The sequence below is a fragment of the Cololabis saira genome, chromosome 16 (assembly GCF_033807715.1).
Source record: "Cololabis saira isolate AMF1-May2022 chromosome 16, fColSai1.1, whole genome shotgun sequence".
Classification (NCBI taxonomy): Eukaryota; Metazoa; Chordata; class Actinopteri; order Beloniformes; family Belonidae; genus Cololabis; species Cololabis saira.
The window spans coordinates 11,068,082-11,085,125 of NC_084602.1; the positions used below are offsets into that span (position 1 = coordinate 11,068,082).

The window sequence follows — 17,044 nt, forward strand, 5'->3', positions numbered from 1 at the left end:
TAAACGGTATCGAAGACTGCACATTCCACCCTAACAATGCTTGGATGATAACGAAGCACGCTATATCAAGGAGCCGTATTCCATCTGTCTGTTGCTGCTGTTGCTTTTAAGGCTTTTGCATGATTGCAAGCTGTTTGCATGTCCAAAATTTCCTCCCATCCCTGTCTGTTGCCGGCTTTGTCCTGTCAGACTGAAATGACATCTTTTTATTCATGACTGTCCCTTTTCCATGAATACTAATTTGAAAGAGCTGGATGGGTGGAAGCAATATGGTGGGAACCTTGCCTGCCCTTTCAAACTATTGTTCATTAAAATGAAGGAGAGGTCATCTGGGTTCATTTCTTAATGATGTTTATAATGCCAGGCTCCTCACACACTAATAGAGCTCATGCGTGGTTGTAAAGGGCTCCTAACCTTCCCTGTCTTTCACTCCTGTCTCCTGTCTGTATGAAGTTGTGGCTATGTATGAGAATGTTCTTAAGTGTCCTACGCCCGGCTGCACGGGACGCGGCCATGTCAATAGCAACAGAAACTCCCACAGAAGGTAAGAGCTCAGCCCGTGTCAAACTCATGTTGTCCCCCCCTTTTTTTTTTTTTTTTAAACCACGGGATTATTTTGGATCATCATTTTGGGAGGTATTGTTTTTTTTTTATCCTCAGTTATTTCTGGTTTGTTGGTTTTTTGTTGTTGTTGTGTTTACATATTTTTTGTTTAAAGGAGACATACTTTCCCATTTTTTTTCAAGTTGACATAATTTCCTGAAGTGTTGGTGAAATATCCATGACATGTTTTGGTCAGAATACAACAGAAATCCGGGGTCAAAGCTCCAGTCGTTCCTTCACAGTTCTGTCTGAAGCAGTCGGTTCTCCAGTCACCCAACTTCACTCCACCTCCTTTTTCTGTTAAGATTGCTGTTTTGGAAACAGTATTACGAACAATACGATCACCTAAGTGTGCAACAAATGTAGCGAGATGAGCTAAAGACCAAGGAACAAGATCATATTTTTCCCTGCGGATTGGCACTCCCTCCCTTAATAAATATAATAAAATCACCTGATTGTTCCCATACATATATAAATACATTATCCAGCTTTATTTCTCTATGCCATTATTTATTTAACAAAAGCCTAAAAATAAAATAAGCTAATAATGTGTGCAATAAGAAGTACCCCCATGAACGCTTGTATACCCACTTTCAGTACCAGTATTTGGAAGTAGCCACTTCCTGTATGACCTCTGTCTCTAACGTTTTCTAACGTATTGGTCATTTTTTGCCCATTCTTCTGTATAACTTCATTGAGGATTTGGGGCATTTGCTTCTATGCAGCTTTCTGAACCAGGCCATCCCAAACCCTGATTCTTTTATTTGTCATCATTCTGATTCTCACATTTGTCTCTAGAAGACTCTAGTCCTCAGAGGAATTCATGATCTGCTCAGTATCTGACAGGTGTCCAGATCCCAGACCATCACCCCTCCACCACCGTGCTTGACAGTGGCTCTGAGGTGTTTCTGCTGAAATGTAGGCTCTGAGATGTAGGATTATTTTTTATTTCTCTCAGCATTATAATGACTTTGTTGTAGGTTTTCTGGGACTTCCACCCCCATAAAGATTGAGAGCTGTCAAGAATATTTTCCATATTATATCTGCCTGTAAAACACTGATCTACAAACTTTTTGGAAATGGATTAAAAAACTCGTCCAGATTGTTTTCTGCTTCTGTAAGAGCACTGCTGATGTTGAATGTGAATGTTCCAGACCATCAAACGCCCACAAAGTGCTCTCTTATAAAGGTCTGCACATCTGCTGGACTGATGAACCTGAGGTCAACTTACAGTTTTAAATCTTGTAGTAGCAGTAATAGGGGTACTTTTTATTTCTGACTTATTTGTGTAAAATAACCCTAACCCTAACCCTAAAAATAAATAATGTGTCAGTGAAAAAAGTTAAATATTGTTGTTCATCTGAAGTTGTACTTGTAACGTATTAAGATTTACTGTGATCCGATGATTTGCAGCATGTGTTCCACAAAAAACAGCTAGCTTTTGCAGATGACTTTATGTTGCCCCGAGCAAAGGCACCTAAAAAAATCTATCTTCACAATCTTTCCTCTTTTAGATATGTTATTTTCTGTTTCTGTGGTTGTTACCTTGCAGGAAATAATCAAAGTACTTCAGCTGCTTCACAATCACATCATTTCACAGAAGCGAATTAGCATGCAGCAATTCTCACCTCTCACAGCATAAATCATCCATCAGCTCAGGGTGGAAAATGGCATCCATCAGGTGCAGGTTTGGAGCTGGGAACTGAAATAGCTCGCTGCTGTTGTCAGACACGGAGAGGTGATGGTGAGGAAGGAGTGTCACTTGCAGCAGATGCTCGGGGAGTCGGGTTTAGCAGCACCCATTAGCACCTTGCTGCCACGCAGCCGTGGTGACAGCAGAGGCGCAGACCTGGGAGGACCAGGATGACTGCATGCTGTGCTCAGTGACACGGCCGCAGCGCCAAACACACACACAGTAAACTTTCACTCCTGCAGGAAAAAAACTGATATGAACGTCCACAGATGAATTCACACTTTTCCACATTCTCGTTCGTGCTCCCACTCATGATGGCTGGCGTTGGTGAAGAGCGCTGGCTTCGGGCCTTTTTCCACCGCTGCCCAGCGCACTGCAGAGCTGGCAGACTGGATGCAGAGAAATAGAGGTCAAGGATAGCAGCACTAACTCTTCTCACACCTGCTCACTTTGCTCTCCAACTGGGAACCTGAAGTCACGTGAATCTGAACTTTCTTCCCATTTCTGATACTTTGAAAGTCTCGTAAGAGTCAATGAGACTTTAAAAGTTCTTAAAAAAAAAAAAAAAAAAATGGCAGTGATACTAACATTTATTAGGACCTTTATTTCTCTGCAGACAGCACAATCCCAAATCCTCATCATCTTCCCTTCATTTGTTGATTTGCATCTGTGTTTTTACATTTCAGTTCTGCAAAACATTCCCAAATAATGTTAACACGGGACGCAGACGATTTAATAGGAAGTATAAAAAAACCCTCGGTGACGCCACGCATAGGTTTACGTATGAGGGATCTTGAACCCCATTTTCAGAAATTCATAAATGGGGAAATGGGTGGAGCAAACAAGCCTGGCACTTGGATGACACACGCCCATCTCCCCTCAGCGTTTTGGTAAATACATGAATGTTCCTGATAACCAGGCGGCCGGGCGGGTAGCACATGTTTCTCTCCTGCATTAATGCTACCATCGCAGTGTCAAGGATGTTCATATGAATCCATACCATCATAGAGTCTAGGAAACCATTTTGTCTTTGTTTCGAGGGCTCATTTCTTCTAAATGATGTTTATGCCCTGAAACTAATCCAGATTCCATATATATGGTTTAATGATTTGATGCCTTTTACAGCAAGTAATTTGCAAATCCCTTCCAATCTTAATGAGAAACATTCTTTCTAAATATTTTAATAATGTATTTCTGTATTTGTTGATAAAGTTTAGATCCTCTGACCAACTTTTCTCCTCAAAGACTATGTTTTTCATGAATACTGGCTTTTTACCCAATCATTACACCTGTGTGTCTAAATGTCTGTTTATTTTAACTTCATTTAGAGCGCCAAAACTCCCCCCAAACTCCTTTATGGAACATGTTGCAACAAATTAAATGAACTGATGAAATGTGAAATATATTTGAAATATCTCGGGTTTATACCGTCTGCAAAGTAGTCAAGTCTTATTTTTCATACAGTCCCACAATTCTTTTATTTATTTTATTTTTTGTGTAATTTATGGGGATACGTGTAAGAGTGTTTGTCCTGTCAGCAGGTGCTGGAAGAAAAACAAGCTCTGGAAGGCACATAAAAAAAGCACACACGTGGGAATTCAGTTTTTATACTGTGAATTATTTTAAACTCTTCAACCAAAAACATCCAAGCTGTTGCCAGCTGTGTTGCTATGCACTGTGGTAAAAGTGATGAAAATTAATGAACGGGGTTTTTAAGTAGAGACTGTGAACTGTGCTCAGGTGTTTTCGGGTGGGTGGACGCCGGGGCCGAGCGGCTGACGCGCGGCCAGATGTGCAGTCTCTGCTTTCACACAAAATCCAAACATTTTCCAGCATTTGCACTGAGAATAACACTTTCACCTGTCCAAACGAATTTTCGCAGCACCATTTAAGTCGCTTTTGTCATTTCAGTCTGTCAGGATGTCCCATCGCTGCTGCAGAGAAGCTGGCCAAAGCCCAGGAGAAGCACCAGACTTGTGACGGCCAAAAGCCCAACCAGCCCTCCGACCGAGTCCTAAGGTAGTATTCACTCTGCACTTACTTCCATCTCTGAAATATAAACATTTCAAGACTGGTGTAGGTAGGGAATGTTCAGCATTTCCTACAGTACTCTTGTCATGTAGGAATGCTTTGTTCTTTTTCTCTTTTATGAGACTTGCCATCCTCTTTTGTTTTATTCTTATGGTCTGTCGTCCCCAAAGACTTCCTCTGAGAAAGGCTGCTTGTTCATTTTTCTGCTCACCATTAAAGACGAATCACTCTCTAAGATTTTAGCCAAATTGGCCTCATTTATCACTGTGAAGGCGTTGTGTTTTGAAGGAGTGTTTCTTTGATAGTCGTGAAAACGCTGTGATGAAAACTCAGAAGTAATCGTGCAATTCATATTCAAATCAAACAGAACATTAGCAGCGGTTTCTGGCTGATCTTGAGTTGAGCCGATAAATGCATTTCAAATACTGAAAGCATATCAGAATTATGCAGAAGTAATAAAAGAAATGCATAAATCCAACCCTGCATTGTGTTTTTGATTACATACAGCTGAAAAAAGGGAGTTGCTTTTGGTGGAAGAGCAGGGAAACACAGAGCTGTCACCTGGGAGGTCTAGACTGTTTTCTTCAGATTTTCTTTTAATCTAATAAGAATTAAACAACAAGGCTGTAAGGAACCATGGAGACAGCCTCCTCTGAATGATTACCCTCTTTCTCGGAGAGGCAACATGTGTTTTATGCATTAAGTAATATTCAACAAGAGATTCAACCCGTGCAGAAGTGAAGTCTGTAGCTGTCTTTCCCTGATAAATGCCTATGATAATGGAAGTCCCTCTCACAGGCTGGTCAATTAATGTAAATGTAAAGGGTTATAAAATTGATCCAATAAGACTGGCTTGTGTGGGAATACTGTAAATTGTTACTTCCTGTACCATATGTAACTAAGGAGGGGCTGCAAAATGGCTGCGCGGCACCGGCCGCTGTTTATGGCAGTGATTCTTGTCAGTGAGGGAGACCCCACCAGAGGAACTGTCTAAAAGTAACCCCGGAGGCGATGGCTCACTCTGCTCCACTAAAGACTAAACAGACTAAATCCAGCCTGTTGTACCTCTCAACTGTACCTGAACTGCGGCGATTTACCCTCAGCAGATCAAGCTGGCAAGAGTTCAGACATGAGAATGGCACAAAGATGAGCAATTTCCCCCAAAAAAACACCAGGAGCAGGCCCTGACTCGTACATTACGTTATTCTCTGGAGGCTGGAGGAAACAGTTCAGAGGGTTTCAGAAGATACGTCAACGAGATAAAAGGAATCGTTCATTTTGGAGGTGAAAAAACACGTTTTATACGAGAAACACGCCTTTAAACGAGCAGATTACCACATGACTCTCGCGTGATCCTGAAGTCTTCTGGTAAACTGGTAATCTCATGAATCTAACCGAGCAGCCAGCGCTCACATGCACACTCCACTTTTGAAACATCCCTGGTGAGACGGAACAAAACCGCTGCAAAACCGGACCACCGGCCCCCAGTGGGCCCCCTGGGTAAGGATGAGATCAAGAGTACGGAGAAAACACCCAGCAGGTTCATTCGCATTTTAAGAAACGCCATTGGAGTCCAAGAAAATAACTAAATGCTACAAAAATAATGATTTTGTTTTCCCTCAGCACTAGAATAACAAAAAATGAAATAGAAATAAATCTGAGAATTCCAGAGAAAATCTAAGACCATGTTGGCGACATGCCAAAGAATTGGTTCCTGTGATTTCCGCAGTGGGTGAGAGAAAGTGAGAAGGCTGCAGCCAAGGCCGGGTCCAGGGCTGATCGATAGACATCAAGGCTACACTGCTGCCACGCCTCCTCGGCCCTGCCAAGGAAGTAGAAAATCACGTCATTAGGATGTAGGCTGAATGGAGGACATCTGTCCTAATCAGAACAGGTGATGTGTGTAGCACACACACTGTTTTCAGATGGCCTATTCTAGTTATGTTGGTAGGAATTTTATATTCCAAGAGTTCCTGCACATACATAATCAAGGACGGGTTGGAAAAAGTTGCAACAATTGCCAACAGAGTAACACTACAATATCTGACATAAAATAAGAGAAAAAGAAGTGGTTTAGAGCCTTCACTAACTCCCTCATACTCCCTAATAAGTGTTTAATTGTTAAGGGAAGTTAACATTAGAGAAATGTGATCGCTCATCTTCATCAGAATGGTCCCTGCATGCAGCATATGATGGTCATCCTATTCCCTCTCTGCCCTTCCTGTCTATTACAGATATAGACACAGTTACTGTATATGATGCAAATATTTAAAATATATCACATTCTTTATATTTACAACATATACCACATTATTGAGAGCTAGCCAGATGCTGGTCACTTTTGTCAATAGTCACTTCCTTTGTCAATAGTCAATAGTCTGTCTGAATTTTCTGTACAAAAAGCAATCCAGGATAGTAGACATTATTGGTAGCATCATGTCCAATCGTCTGAAGATCATTTTTCTAATGCTTTGACTCAATGAATGCATGTAATTACAATGAAAATATTTCCAAAGCATTACAATTGTAACAAATGGAAAAATTACAATGAAAACAAAACGTGCAGGCTCTAATACCAAGATTACAATTTAGGATTATTATAAAACATCCCAAATACTCTGAGTAGCCTACTTACAGGATTCTGTATTTTTAAGTCACTTCCTGTAGAAATGCCACTTCTGACCACATGGGGCAAATTATCCAAACAAACTTCACATGTACAACAATGTGGACCTCTCGCGGGATAAAGTGGTGTTTGAAGTCAAGCTTTCAACTTGTTGGAAGAGAAGTGGAAGACAGTGAGTTTTAAAGCCAATGTTATCAATGCTAAAAAAAACTTAAAAAGAAATGGGTTCACGTGAGAGCAGAGGTGAAGCAATTAGAGCGCCAAGAAAAAATATTAAAGATATTTCCAAGATACGCTTCTGCTAAAGTTATGTAAAACATCATGTTGTCTACTTGTAAACTGCTTCCAAGTCATTCCAAATGATGATCAAATCCCCCGTGTGGCGTTATGACTTGTCATTACAGCTGTTTGAGGTGAGCGGTAACTTCTGACAACACTGCATTAGAAAGGAGTGAGCAGCTGCATTACCACGATAAAACCCATCTGCTAACGCTGTGCCAGCTTACACAGTACATTGTATCTTTATTAACAGCTTTTAAGTTGTTTTAAATGACTTCTGAATTGTCCTTTCCAGCAGCACGCCCCCCACCTACGCTGCAGCTGTTGGCGGCTAACGGTACAACTTTAGTATAGTACAACAGTAAAAACACCTACATACCAAGGTAGTGACATATGCAAGTAGCAATTAACCAGTTAACCAGTAAAACCACTCAATGATACAAATGTGAGTTGGCGGTGAGGAGGTGAGGGAAGTCCGGGGATCTCTCCTCAGACTGCTGATGGATGGATGGATGGATGGATGGATGGATGGATGGATGGATGGATGGATGGATGGATGGATGGATGGATGGATGGATGGATGGATGGATGGATGGATGGATGGATGGATGGATGGATGGATGGATGGATGGATGGATGGATGGATGGATGGATGGATGGATGGATGGATGGATGGATGGATGGATGGAACTTCACTGCAAAAACTCAAAATCTTAACAAGAATATTTTGTCTTATTTCTAGTTAAAATGTCTCAATTTTAGTAAAAAAAAAATCTAATTACACTTAAAACAAGACTCATCACTGGAAAAAACAACAAATTTCACCTGTTTCAAGTAGATTTTCACTTAAAATAAGTAGAAAAATCTGCCAGTGGAACAAGATTTTTTTGCTTGTAATGAGAAAATAAATCTTGTTCCACTGGCAGATTTTTCTACTTATTTCAAGTGAAAATTTACTTGAAACAGGTGAAAATTGTCAAAAAGTTATTTTTTTGGTAATGACTCTTTTTTTAAGTGTAATGAGATTTTTTTAACTAAAAATTAAACATTTTAACTAGAAATAAGACAAATATTCCTGGTAAGATTTTGAGTTTTTGCAGTGTTCATAGGCAGCCATGTTAACTTTCAAACCATGGTTAGCGTTAAAACTTTATACTAAACAGTTGGTTGCTAGTACGACTGTAAATATCTCCTGCGATGAAAGCTAAATAAGCTGGGAAGTGTTCGAACTTTAACCCTCAATACCCTGAACTCCCCAGATCTGGGACGTTGATAAGAGAATGCAAGGATGAGCAAAATAGGCTTAGGTTCAAAGATTAACAAGTGGGAAACGTGTCTCATATGAACATAACCACCCATCATTCCTGCATCCATACATCTGCACCAAACTCAAACTAATCAGAAGCAGGTCAGTAAAATGTTCAAAAATCATAAATAAAAGCCAAAGAGGGCTTGGCTGATTTGTGTCCCCTCAGTCCCAGGGTCATGGGAGGACAGCCACACAACGGTTTGAAAGAGGGAAGCTCTGCACCGTCACTGATATCTCCATGTTCCAGCATCATTCTCCATGCTTCTACTCCTGGTGTGCGACCTGAACAGCATGCTCCTTCCCTTCTTCCCTCCAGTCCACCCACTTTTTAACCAAACCTCAAGTTTACTCCCCTCCCCCTGGGCAATGTTCACTGCCTCGGTCCAACTTCCACCACCTCGTCATTTATTTTCCAGGCCTATGTGCTTTGTCAAACAACTGGACTATCCACAGTATGGTTACAAGAACAATGTTTCCACCAGCACGCCCCGCTCCAACCTGGCCAAGGAACTGGAGAAGTACTCCAAGACCAGCTTCGACTACAGCGCCTTTGACAGCGGCAACAACCACCAAGTGTACGGGAAGAGAGCCATCGCACCCAAAGTTCACGGGCAAAGGGACACCTCCCCCAAAGGACATGACGGTACTAACATTCCCATGACATCACTAATATCAGCTTGCTGTTTTGTTATTTTATTTTTGACATACTAACTTAAGATGACCATCCTCTTTTATTGTGCCAATTTAAAGAAAAGAAGTCCTCATTTGAATAAAAATGTAAAGAAGCAGTTCCTCCACAGCCGTGAAAGACTGGCCTAGTCTATTCTTCAGGGCTGCAGCCATCACAGGATCACAAGAATAGTTTCAATGCTTCCTTATTCATCCATTTTTAGGTTATTTTGATTTCAAAAAGAATCCAAGCCAAATTCCGCAGGTCAACATGAAGCATTTTTATTGCGTTAATATATAAAGAGGTGAAACCCATCTGACCCACGCAGGACTTAACAGCCACTGCCTGAAAGTAAGTGGTCCAGAATGGGCGAGGTGATGTTCTGAGACGTGTCTGCTCTCAGGGTCAGGCCTTTTTCCTCCCTGTTCTGTCTGTCTTCTTTATATCACTTTGCAATTTACAGTGTAAGAAAAATCAGATACTAAGTATACCATCTTACTGTTGGTAAACATCCCCACTACTGTAATGCTCCTCTGGCAGGTTTTCTGGCATGCACTTTGAAACCCCTCGAGAGGGTCCACAAGATCACACGTTCCTTCACTACTCATTGACTACGTGAATCAAATCAAGACATTAAAGGTGCCTATAGAGGGACTTCTGGGTCTGCAGCAGCTCTTTAAACTCAGTCTTACTCAGGAACATCATTTGATACTGTTGCGGTTTTCATTTGTGGTTCTACAATGGTGGAACAAGCTACTAAATGCTCTCGGAGCAAAGGTGATTCTCTGTACAGTACCTTCAACAATATCGTAAAAGCTTGCTCCTTCAGTAGACAACTCCTCTCCTAACACCTCTTACACTGTGTTCAATTCAATGTAGTTGATCTATGTAGCGCCAATTCACCACAAATGTCATCTCAAGGCAATTTACACAGAAAGAGAAAACAGGTTGACTGCACTTCAAATAAAGACAGTCGAGTTCAATCCAGTTATAATCTAATTATATTCCAATCAAATCCATTTTATGTTCTATTTTCAATGCAAATAATTAGTCGATAACCTGCTAGTGAAGGTAGAGTCAAGGGTGTCTGCCTCAGCCTCAATATGTGTGCCTCACTTTTACCTTGGACCAATTTACCTGTTGTACTCCATCCTTTGACCAAGGTTAGCTAACTGTGTTGAGGCATGAATGGTAATTCTCATCTGTACGTTATTTGAGGCCACGTTTACACATAGTATTTACAAAAACGGATATTTCCCCCTCTACGTTTTGAAAAATCTCTTCATTTACACGAACCCGCATAAATACGCTGTTAAGGTGCTATGAGCATCCAAACCTACAGGGGGCAGTGTAACGAGAAGCATAAAGTCATGCTAGCCAATCAGAATCCTGGAAAAAAACATCAACAAATGACACAAGTAACTTCCAGTTACTTCCAAGATGAACGAGAGTCTTTCGTTTGGAGTGACAGAGAAGTGGAGTTACTTTTAAGTGTGACTTTAGAATATAAAACAGGTAGAATACAAGAAAATATTGACGGAGAACAAACATATTGTAAACACAGGTCGCACACATGACGCTAGTGATGTTTCTGTTGCATAAAGCCTGAACTATGGTTCTGCGTTAAATCGACGCAGGGCCTACGCCGTAGCCTACGGTGCGCGTCGCCGCGTACCCTACGGCGTAGGTTCTGCGTTGGTGTAACGCGGAACCATAAATCAGCCTTAATGTGACGTTCTGAAGCCTAAATATCCGTTTTCCTTTTGCAAATCTCCACTTTGGTTTGAGTTTTCAGAAATTATTGTTTTTGGTGACTTTGAGCTTTGTTTTCGTGTAAACGAACGGCCAAAACGCATGAAAACGCCACTGTTTTTGCTACGTGTAAACGGGGCCTTAGATTGACATTTCTGCTCTCAATAAAGAATAAAAAGAAAATGCTCAAAATACACATTTCACCAAAACCTTGAAGAAGTTCTTGTGATGCTCTCTCACTTCCACTGACTTTGTCTGCATTCTTCAGCTAAACGATACTGCAAGAACTCGAGCTCGGCCAGCAGCACCACCAGCACGTACGCCCCCAGCAGCAGCAACAGCAGCCTGAGCTGCGGCGGCGGGGGAGGCGGCGCAGGAGGAGGCGGCGGCGGCAGCAGCGCCAGCAGCACCTGCAGCAAGAGCAGCTTCGACTACAGTCACGACATGGAGGCTGCTCACATGGCGGCCACCGCCATCCTCAACCTGTCCACCCGCTGCAGGGAGATGCCCCACAGCATGGCGGGAAAGCCCCCGGACCTATGCTCACAGGTAGGACGGGAGACAGGGGGGGAGACATCATTTCTGACACTGTTATCAGCTTAACGGCTCAAACGTGATAGATAAACAGTCTGATATAGGCTTGCCACCCGTCCCTTGAAATACGGAATTGTTACGTAATTGGGAATTAAAAGTTGCGTTCCGTATTGAACCAATACGGACATATATTATGCTCTTATTTATTGATGTCATAATATACAGGTGAAGGTCTGAAAATTGGACTATATTGAAAAAACTTCATTCGTAGTAAATTCAACTAAAGTTGAAATAAATATATTATTTCCCACTACATTCAAAGTGAGATATTTCAAGCCTTTATTTGTTATAATTTTGATGATTATGACTCACAGTTTATCAAAACCCCAAATAAAAAATCTCTATATTATGAAATCAATAAACAATTCAATCATCCAAATTATATCAAATAAAGATGTAACATATCTTTCTTTGCATGTAATTAGACTATGTAATGTATTAAGTTGAATTATTGAAATAAATTAACTTTTACACCATATTCTAATTTCCCGACCTTCACCTGTAGCTACGTATATTATACACCTTGGCTGATGTGGACAAACATAGCATTTCAGTTCAAGTTCAAAGCTATTAAAGCACTTTAAACTTGAAATCAAAGCATTTTGTTTTTTCCTATAAAATAAATACATTTCTATGCAGTTTAGAAGTTTTGGGGATGTCCCTTTTTTTTGGCGCCTGCGCTACTGAAATCGGGGCATCCCTTATTTCTATTTCTGAAAGGTGGCAACCCTAGTCTGATCTGAAATCTGGCAGAAAAGGCAGAAACATGACCAGATTTTACAGTGTAGCTTCACCTCACTTACACTCAATGACAGCAAGGTGTCCAGGTCCCTGACCATCATCCCTCCACCACCATGCTTGGCAGTGGTGGCAATGAGGTGGTTCTGCTGGAATGCTGTTTGGTTTTCTCCAAACATGAGTTCTGGACATTAAGACCAAACATCTCCTATTTGGTCTCATCTGTCCAGAGGACATTGATCCAGAAGACTGCTGGTTTGTTCAGATGCAGTTTTGTGGACCTCAGTCATGCTCCCGTGTTCTGTCCCATATTCTCCTGGAAACTCTTTGAAACAAACCATTCTTGTTCAGTCTTTTTGTCATTGTGCTGCCATGTAGTGAGTTTCAGTTACCACTACAGTTGTGCAAACCTAGATATTGCAAAGGAAAATATGTAATAGAAACACCTAGAAATCGAAGAAACTGTCAAATGTCGCAAAATCCTTTCTCACACTTTCATAAGGTGCTTCTTCAGACTTAATGATAGTCCAGTTCAGCACAAAAGTGTAGTGTTTTTTTACTTTATTGCTTTGCACGTCTCTGGCAGCGCTGGATGTGATGTAGTTGGTCACGTGAATATTTGAATGATCATCTACCGCTTTCGTCTTCTGTTGACTCTTTTCATCAATGCGGCAGTCACAATAATTTGTCCAAAACTAAAGATGTTCCCTCCATCTTCTTAGAAGTCAAGGTCTTATTCTTTGATTTGAAGAAAAGTCTCGCAAGACGACATTTCCTGACAATGATGCCCATTCGCAAAACACCTTTCAATGCAACTCACCTTCTTAAATCCTGTGGAAGCAGTAGGGGGTACTTAGTATCATCCTCAGGATTATTATTTTTTTAATTAATTAATGGCATGGGTGTGGAGGGGGGGGGTTGACTATATTTGCCCACCAGTAGGACCCACTAAATCAGATTTTCATTTTGATTTATATTATGTTTTCACACAAAACAGATCCGAAGTTTGGGTGTTAACGTTTCTATATTACTGGACCACCGTTTTATAAAGGGGTGTAGCAGCTTGGTAAAACTTTGGCCTTTAGCTGTCGTCAGTAAATCCCACTGACAGATTAGCCCCTTTGCTTCCTTCAGTACAATAACTGAGAGCTGGTAAATACAAGGAGTTTTCACCTGCACAAACCACACATGTGCAATCATTATAATAAAGATCCGGAGCTGTCTTACCCTCAGGGCTCAGCTGGGCACTTCCTTTATTTTCCATCTGGGAATCAGATAAGAGCAGAAAAAGCGCCGTTTGACACGGTGTGAGTCCAGTGTGTCGTTTCTGAGGTGATAAGGTGGTATTATCTGCAGCTGGATGCTAAGCTGGAAAATGAAGGAATGAACAAATGAATGCAAAAGGGTAATGCTGGCTTATTGCTGGAGTTGACGGTGGAAAAAGGAGAAAAGTAGGATTTTTGTTGGGGGCTTTATGCATGTCCTAGAGCAATAGGGGAGGAAAATATACTAATAAAACCACGGAGGAGCAGGAGGAGGGGAAAAAATGCCAAGAGCAAGTTATTTCCAGAGAAAAGTGGGACAGGATAAACTCGGCGGGACAGCCTCCTGAAGCAGTCAGGACTTCCTCCAGTTCCACTTCATCTGTCCTCCCTTGCTCCAGGACCAGACGAGCAGGAAGCTTTCTGGGCAGGAGAGCAAGACTGGAGACTCCAGAGGACTTTTTCTTCCTTCTCTGTTATATCCACACCTCAACCTCGTATCTCAGGCTGTTCCTTCACCGCGTCAAGGGAAGCTTCACTTTTCACCTCCTTTTTCTCAGTTTATCCACATATTCCTCTCTGCATCGCCTTGTTAAGTTTATGTTTCACTGGCTTTGCTGAAAGCCTCAAAGGCTCTGTGTTTTTGCAGGATGTTGTTTTCCAGTTGTGAGCAGGTCAACCAAAAACTGTTTAACTATAATCCTAGTTAAAACTGTTATAACCATTAGTGTTTAGTGTATAGAGTCATGCGAAAAAGAACATATCTTGTCTTTTATTTTCAAGGGTCTATATCGGGACAATGAAAGAAAGAAAAATCACTTAGTCCGGACCAGCTCTTAAAATGAGATAAAAACAAGCTCAGATGAACAACACATATCACACAGTGTTATTATCGAGTGAACAAAAATAAGTCAAAGTGCAGAAGCAGTGTGTGAAAACTAAAAACCACCTCAGCTTCCACAGGAGTTAAGATCTGAAGCAGCACCTGATTAACTGATCATCAGTAAATGTGAGGATCTCTAGAGAAATACAAAAGATTTGGCAGGTTTTTGGTCGTCACAGTCAGGTGTTTAATAACACAATGCAAAGGAGGAAAGACATGAGCAATTGTCTTGGAAAATAAATTGTTGCTGCGCATCAGTATGGGAAAGGTTATAATACCATCTAATTTATTTAAAGTTCATTTTTTTATAGCCACTAAGATTATGTTCAAACAGACAACATAGAGACCCCATAGGCCTCAGTTGTTAATGTTTATGACGGCACAGTTCTGAACAATATGCCAGGAAAAATTATTTTCTCTCTAAAAACAAGATTAAAGTACAACTTAGCTTTGCAAATTTGCATGTAGAAAAAAACCCCAAGACTTCTGGAAGAATGTTCTTTGAACAGAGAAGCTAGCAGGTTGCCCGGGATGTCCAACAACACGTTGAAACAGCTTATAAACCCAAATATCTCACAGCAACTGTCAAGCATGGAGATGGAGGGGGGGGGATTATTTAGGGTCGTTGCAGAGCTTGAGCTGTCACTGAGTTGATCAGGACATCCTCTGTTTACCAGAGTGCTCTGGAAACAAATATGAGGCTTTCTATCTGACAGCTAAAGCTAAAACTGGGTTAAAAATCCCAAACAAGCCAATAAAATCCCAATTAAAATAGTTAAAAAAGAGTGTTGCAATGGTCCCATCAAAGTCCAGACCTGACCCTCATGGACATGCTTCGGTGAGACTTTAAGAAAATGCTGCATAAATGAACATCTGAAAAAAACCTAGAAATATTACACATAACATTACTTTTCGTACTATTTTATTACAGTCTGCACCATACTGCAAATTTAATGTAACCGTTCAACCTTCCAGGTGGATACAGGTCTGTGTTTCAATTCAATTATATGTATTTATATAGCATCTATTACAACAGAAGTTGTCTCTAGGTGTTTTCCAGAGACCAGAATATGACCCCCGAGCAATTATTACATAAACATAATATAAACAATGGCAGGTAAAATTCCCTTAGTGGGAGAAAAACTCTCCTATAAGAGGGAAGAAACCTTGAGCAGGACCTGGATCCTCCTGCTAAAGACCAGCCAATAGCCATTTCTAACGTTATTGACTCACAGGAAGTGAAGAAGCGGGGAGACTGTTTAGCCAATCAGAATGCAGAATACGATGCACAATGCAAATCCGTGAAGCAGCGAGACCGTGAAAGGTGAACCACGTTATAGCGAGGGATCACTATATATATATATATATATATATATATATATATATATATATATATATATATACCGTATTTTCTGGACTATAAGCCGCACCTGTATATAAGCCGCACCCACTCTATTTTTAAAAAAACAATTAAAAAAAGATATACAAGCCGCACCTGTTTATAAGCCGCATCTGCTCTATTTAAAAAAAAAAGATATGCAAGCCGCAGATATTTATGTTGTTAGATTAGATATTTACTACATGTACAGAAGGATTTTGAACTGTAAATGATGTACATGTTTGTACCTAAATAGATCCTTTCCTAACAGTGTCTTTTAACACGGCAGCAACTTTGCTGATTAAAACGGGTAAGAACCAAGAGAAAATAACCGCTATTTATTTATCTATTTATCTGTTTGAAATCTGCTTCTACCTACTTCTATCTGCTAAAGAAGAAGTAGCGTATTCTTTTTTGCATTTATTTTGTCTTAGTTTTGATTCTAATTCCGGTTAGCACTCCCCCTAGCGGTGGAAGAAAAATCCACAGAATAGCCGCACCTTTGTATAAGCTGCATGGTTCAAAACCTATGAAAAAAGTAGCGGCTTATAGTCCAGAAAATACGGTATATATATATACATATATATATACGTATGAAAGGTATTGAAGTTCAGGTTGAAAAACATAAAAAGGAAGCATGTTGCCGCACATATTCTCAGGTCATGGTGATCCTGAACGCTTGAATAAATGACAACTGGACTTCTTTTTGTGGTCCTTGAACATATTTCTGGCCTCATCCAAAAGACTTCTTCTGGTCTTCTTGGCTGGCTGTTCCCACATCCCGGTCAGGGTGTAAACCACCGGCTCACAGGTCTGCCTGCAGGTCGTTGGGGTGTTTGGCTCCATCATAACTTGTTTACCTCGTCGTTGTGTGACATGTTTTGCTCACATGAACCTGTGAATGGCTGTGAAACCTCCAGGGAAGGAGATCCAAAGCTTCACTCCTAAGTGTTGGACAGGCGAAACCTGAGGCCACCTCCTCTGTTTAACGTTGGTTGTTCTAGTCCCACCTCTGCTCTCCGGGCACTTTCACAGCCATTCACGCCTTCAGTGTTGTTCCATGTGACTTAATGTGACATGTTGACTAGGTAAAGGACAACTCTCCACCAGTCAGTAAGTCAGTACTGAAGGAGCCTTTTGGATGAGAGGGACAGCATCTTCACAAACCAAGAAAAGAAACCCAGTTCTTCTTTAATGAAACATGTGTGGTAAAGAGGGAACTGAGG

The 17,044-nt window shown here is 40.9% G+C and overlaps 1 protein-coding gene across 1 annotated transcript in view; it reads left to right on the forward strand.

Moving 5' to 3' along the window:
* The window catches only part of myt1lb (myelin transcription factor 1-like, b), a 209,152-nt gene that overhangs the window by 150,537 nt on the left and 41,571 nt on the right, over positions 1–17,044 (forward strand). The window contains exons 8-11 of the mRNA XM_061743779.1: positions 454–544; positions 4,208–4,315; positions 8,958–9,184; positions 11,232–11,512. Of these exons, the coding sequence (XP_061599763.1) occupies positions 454–544; positions 4,208–4,315; positions 8,958–9,184; positions 11,232–11,512 (707 nt within the window). The remainder of the gene's footprint in view (positions 1–453; positions 545–4,207; positions 4,316–8,957; positions 9,185–11,231; positions 11,513–17,044) is intronic.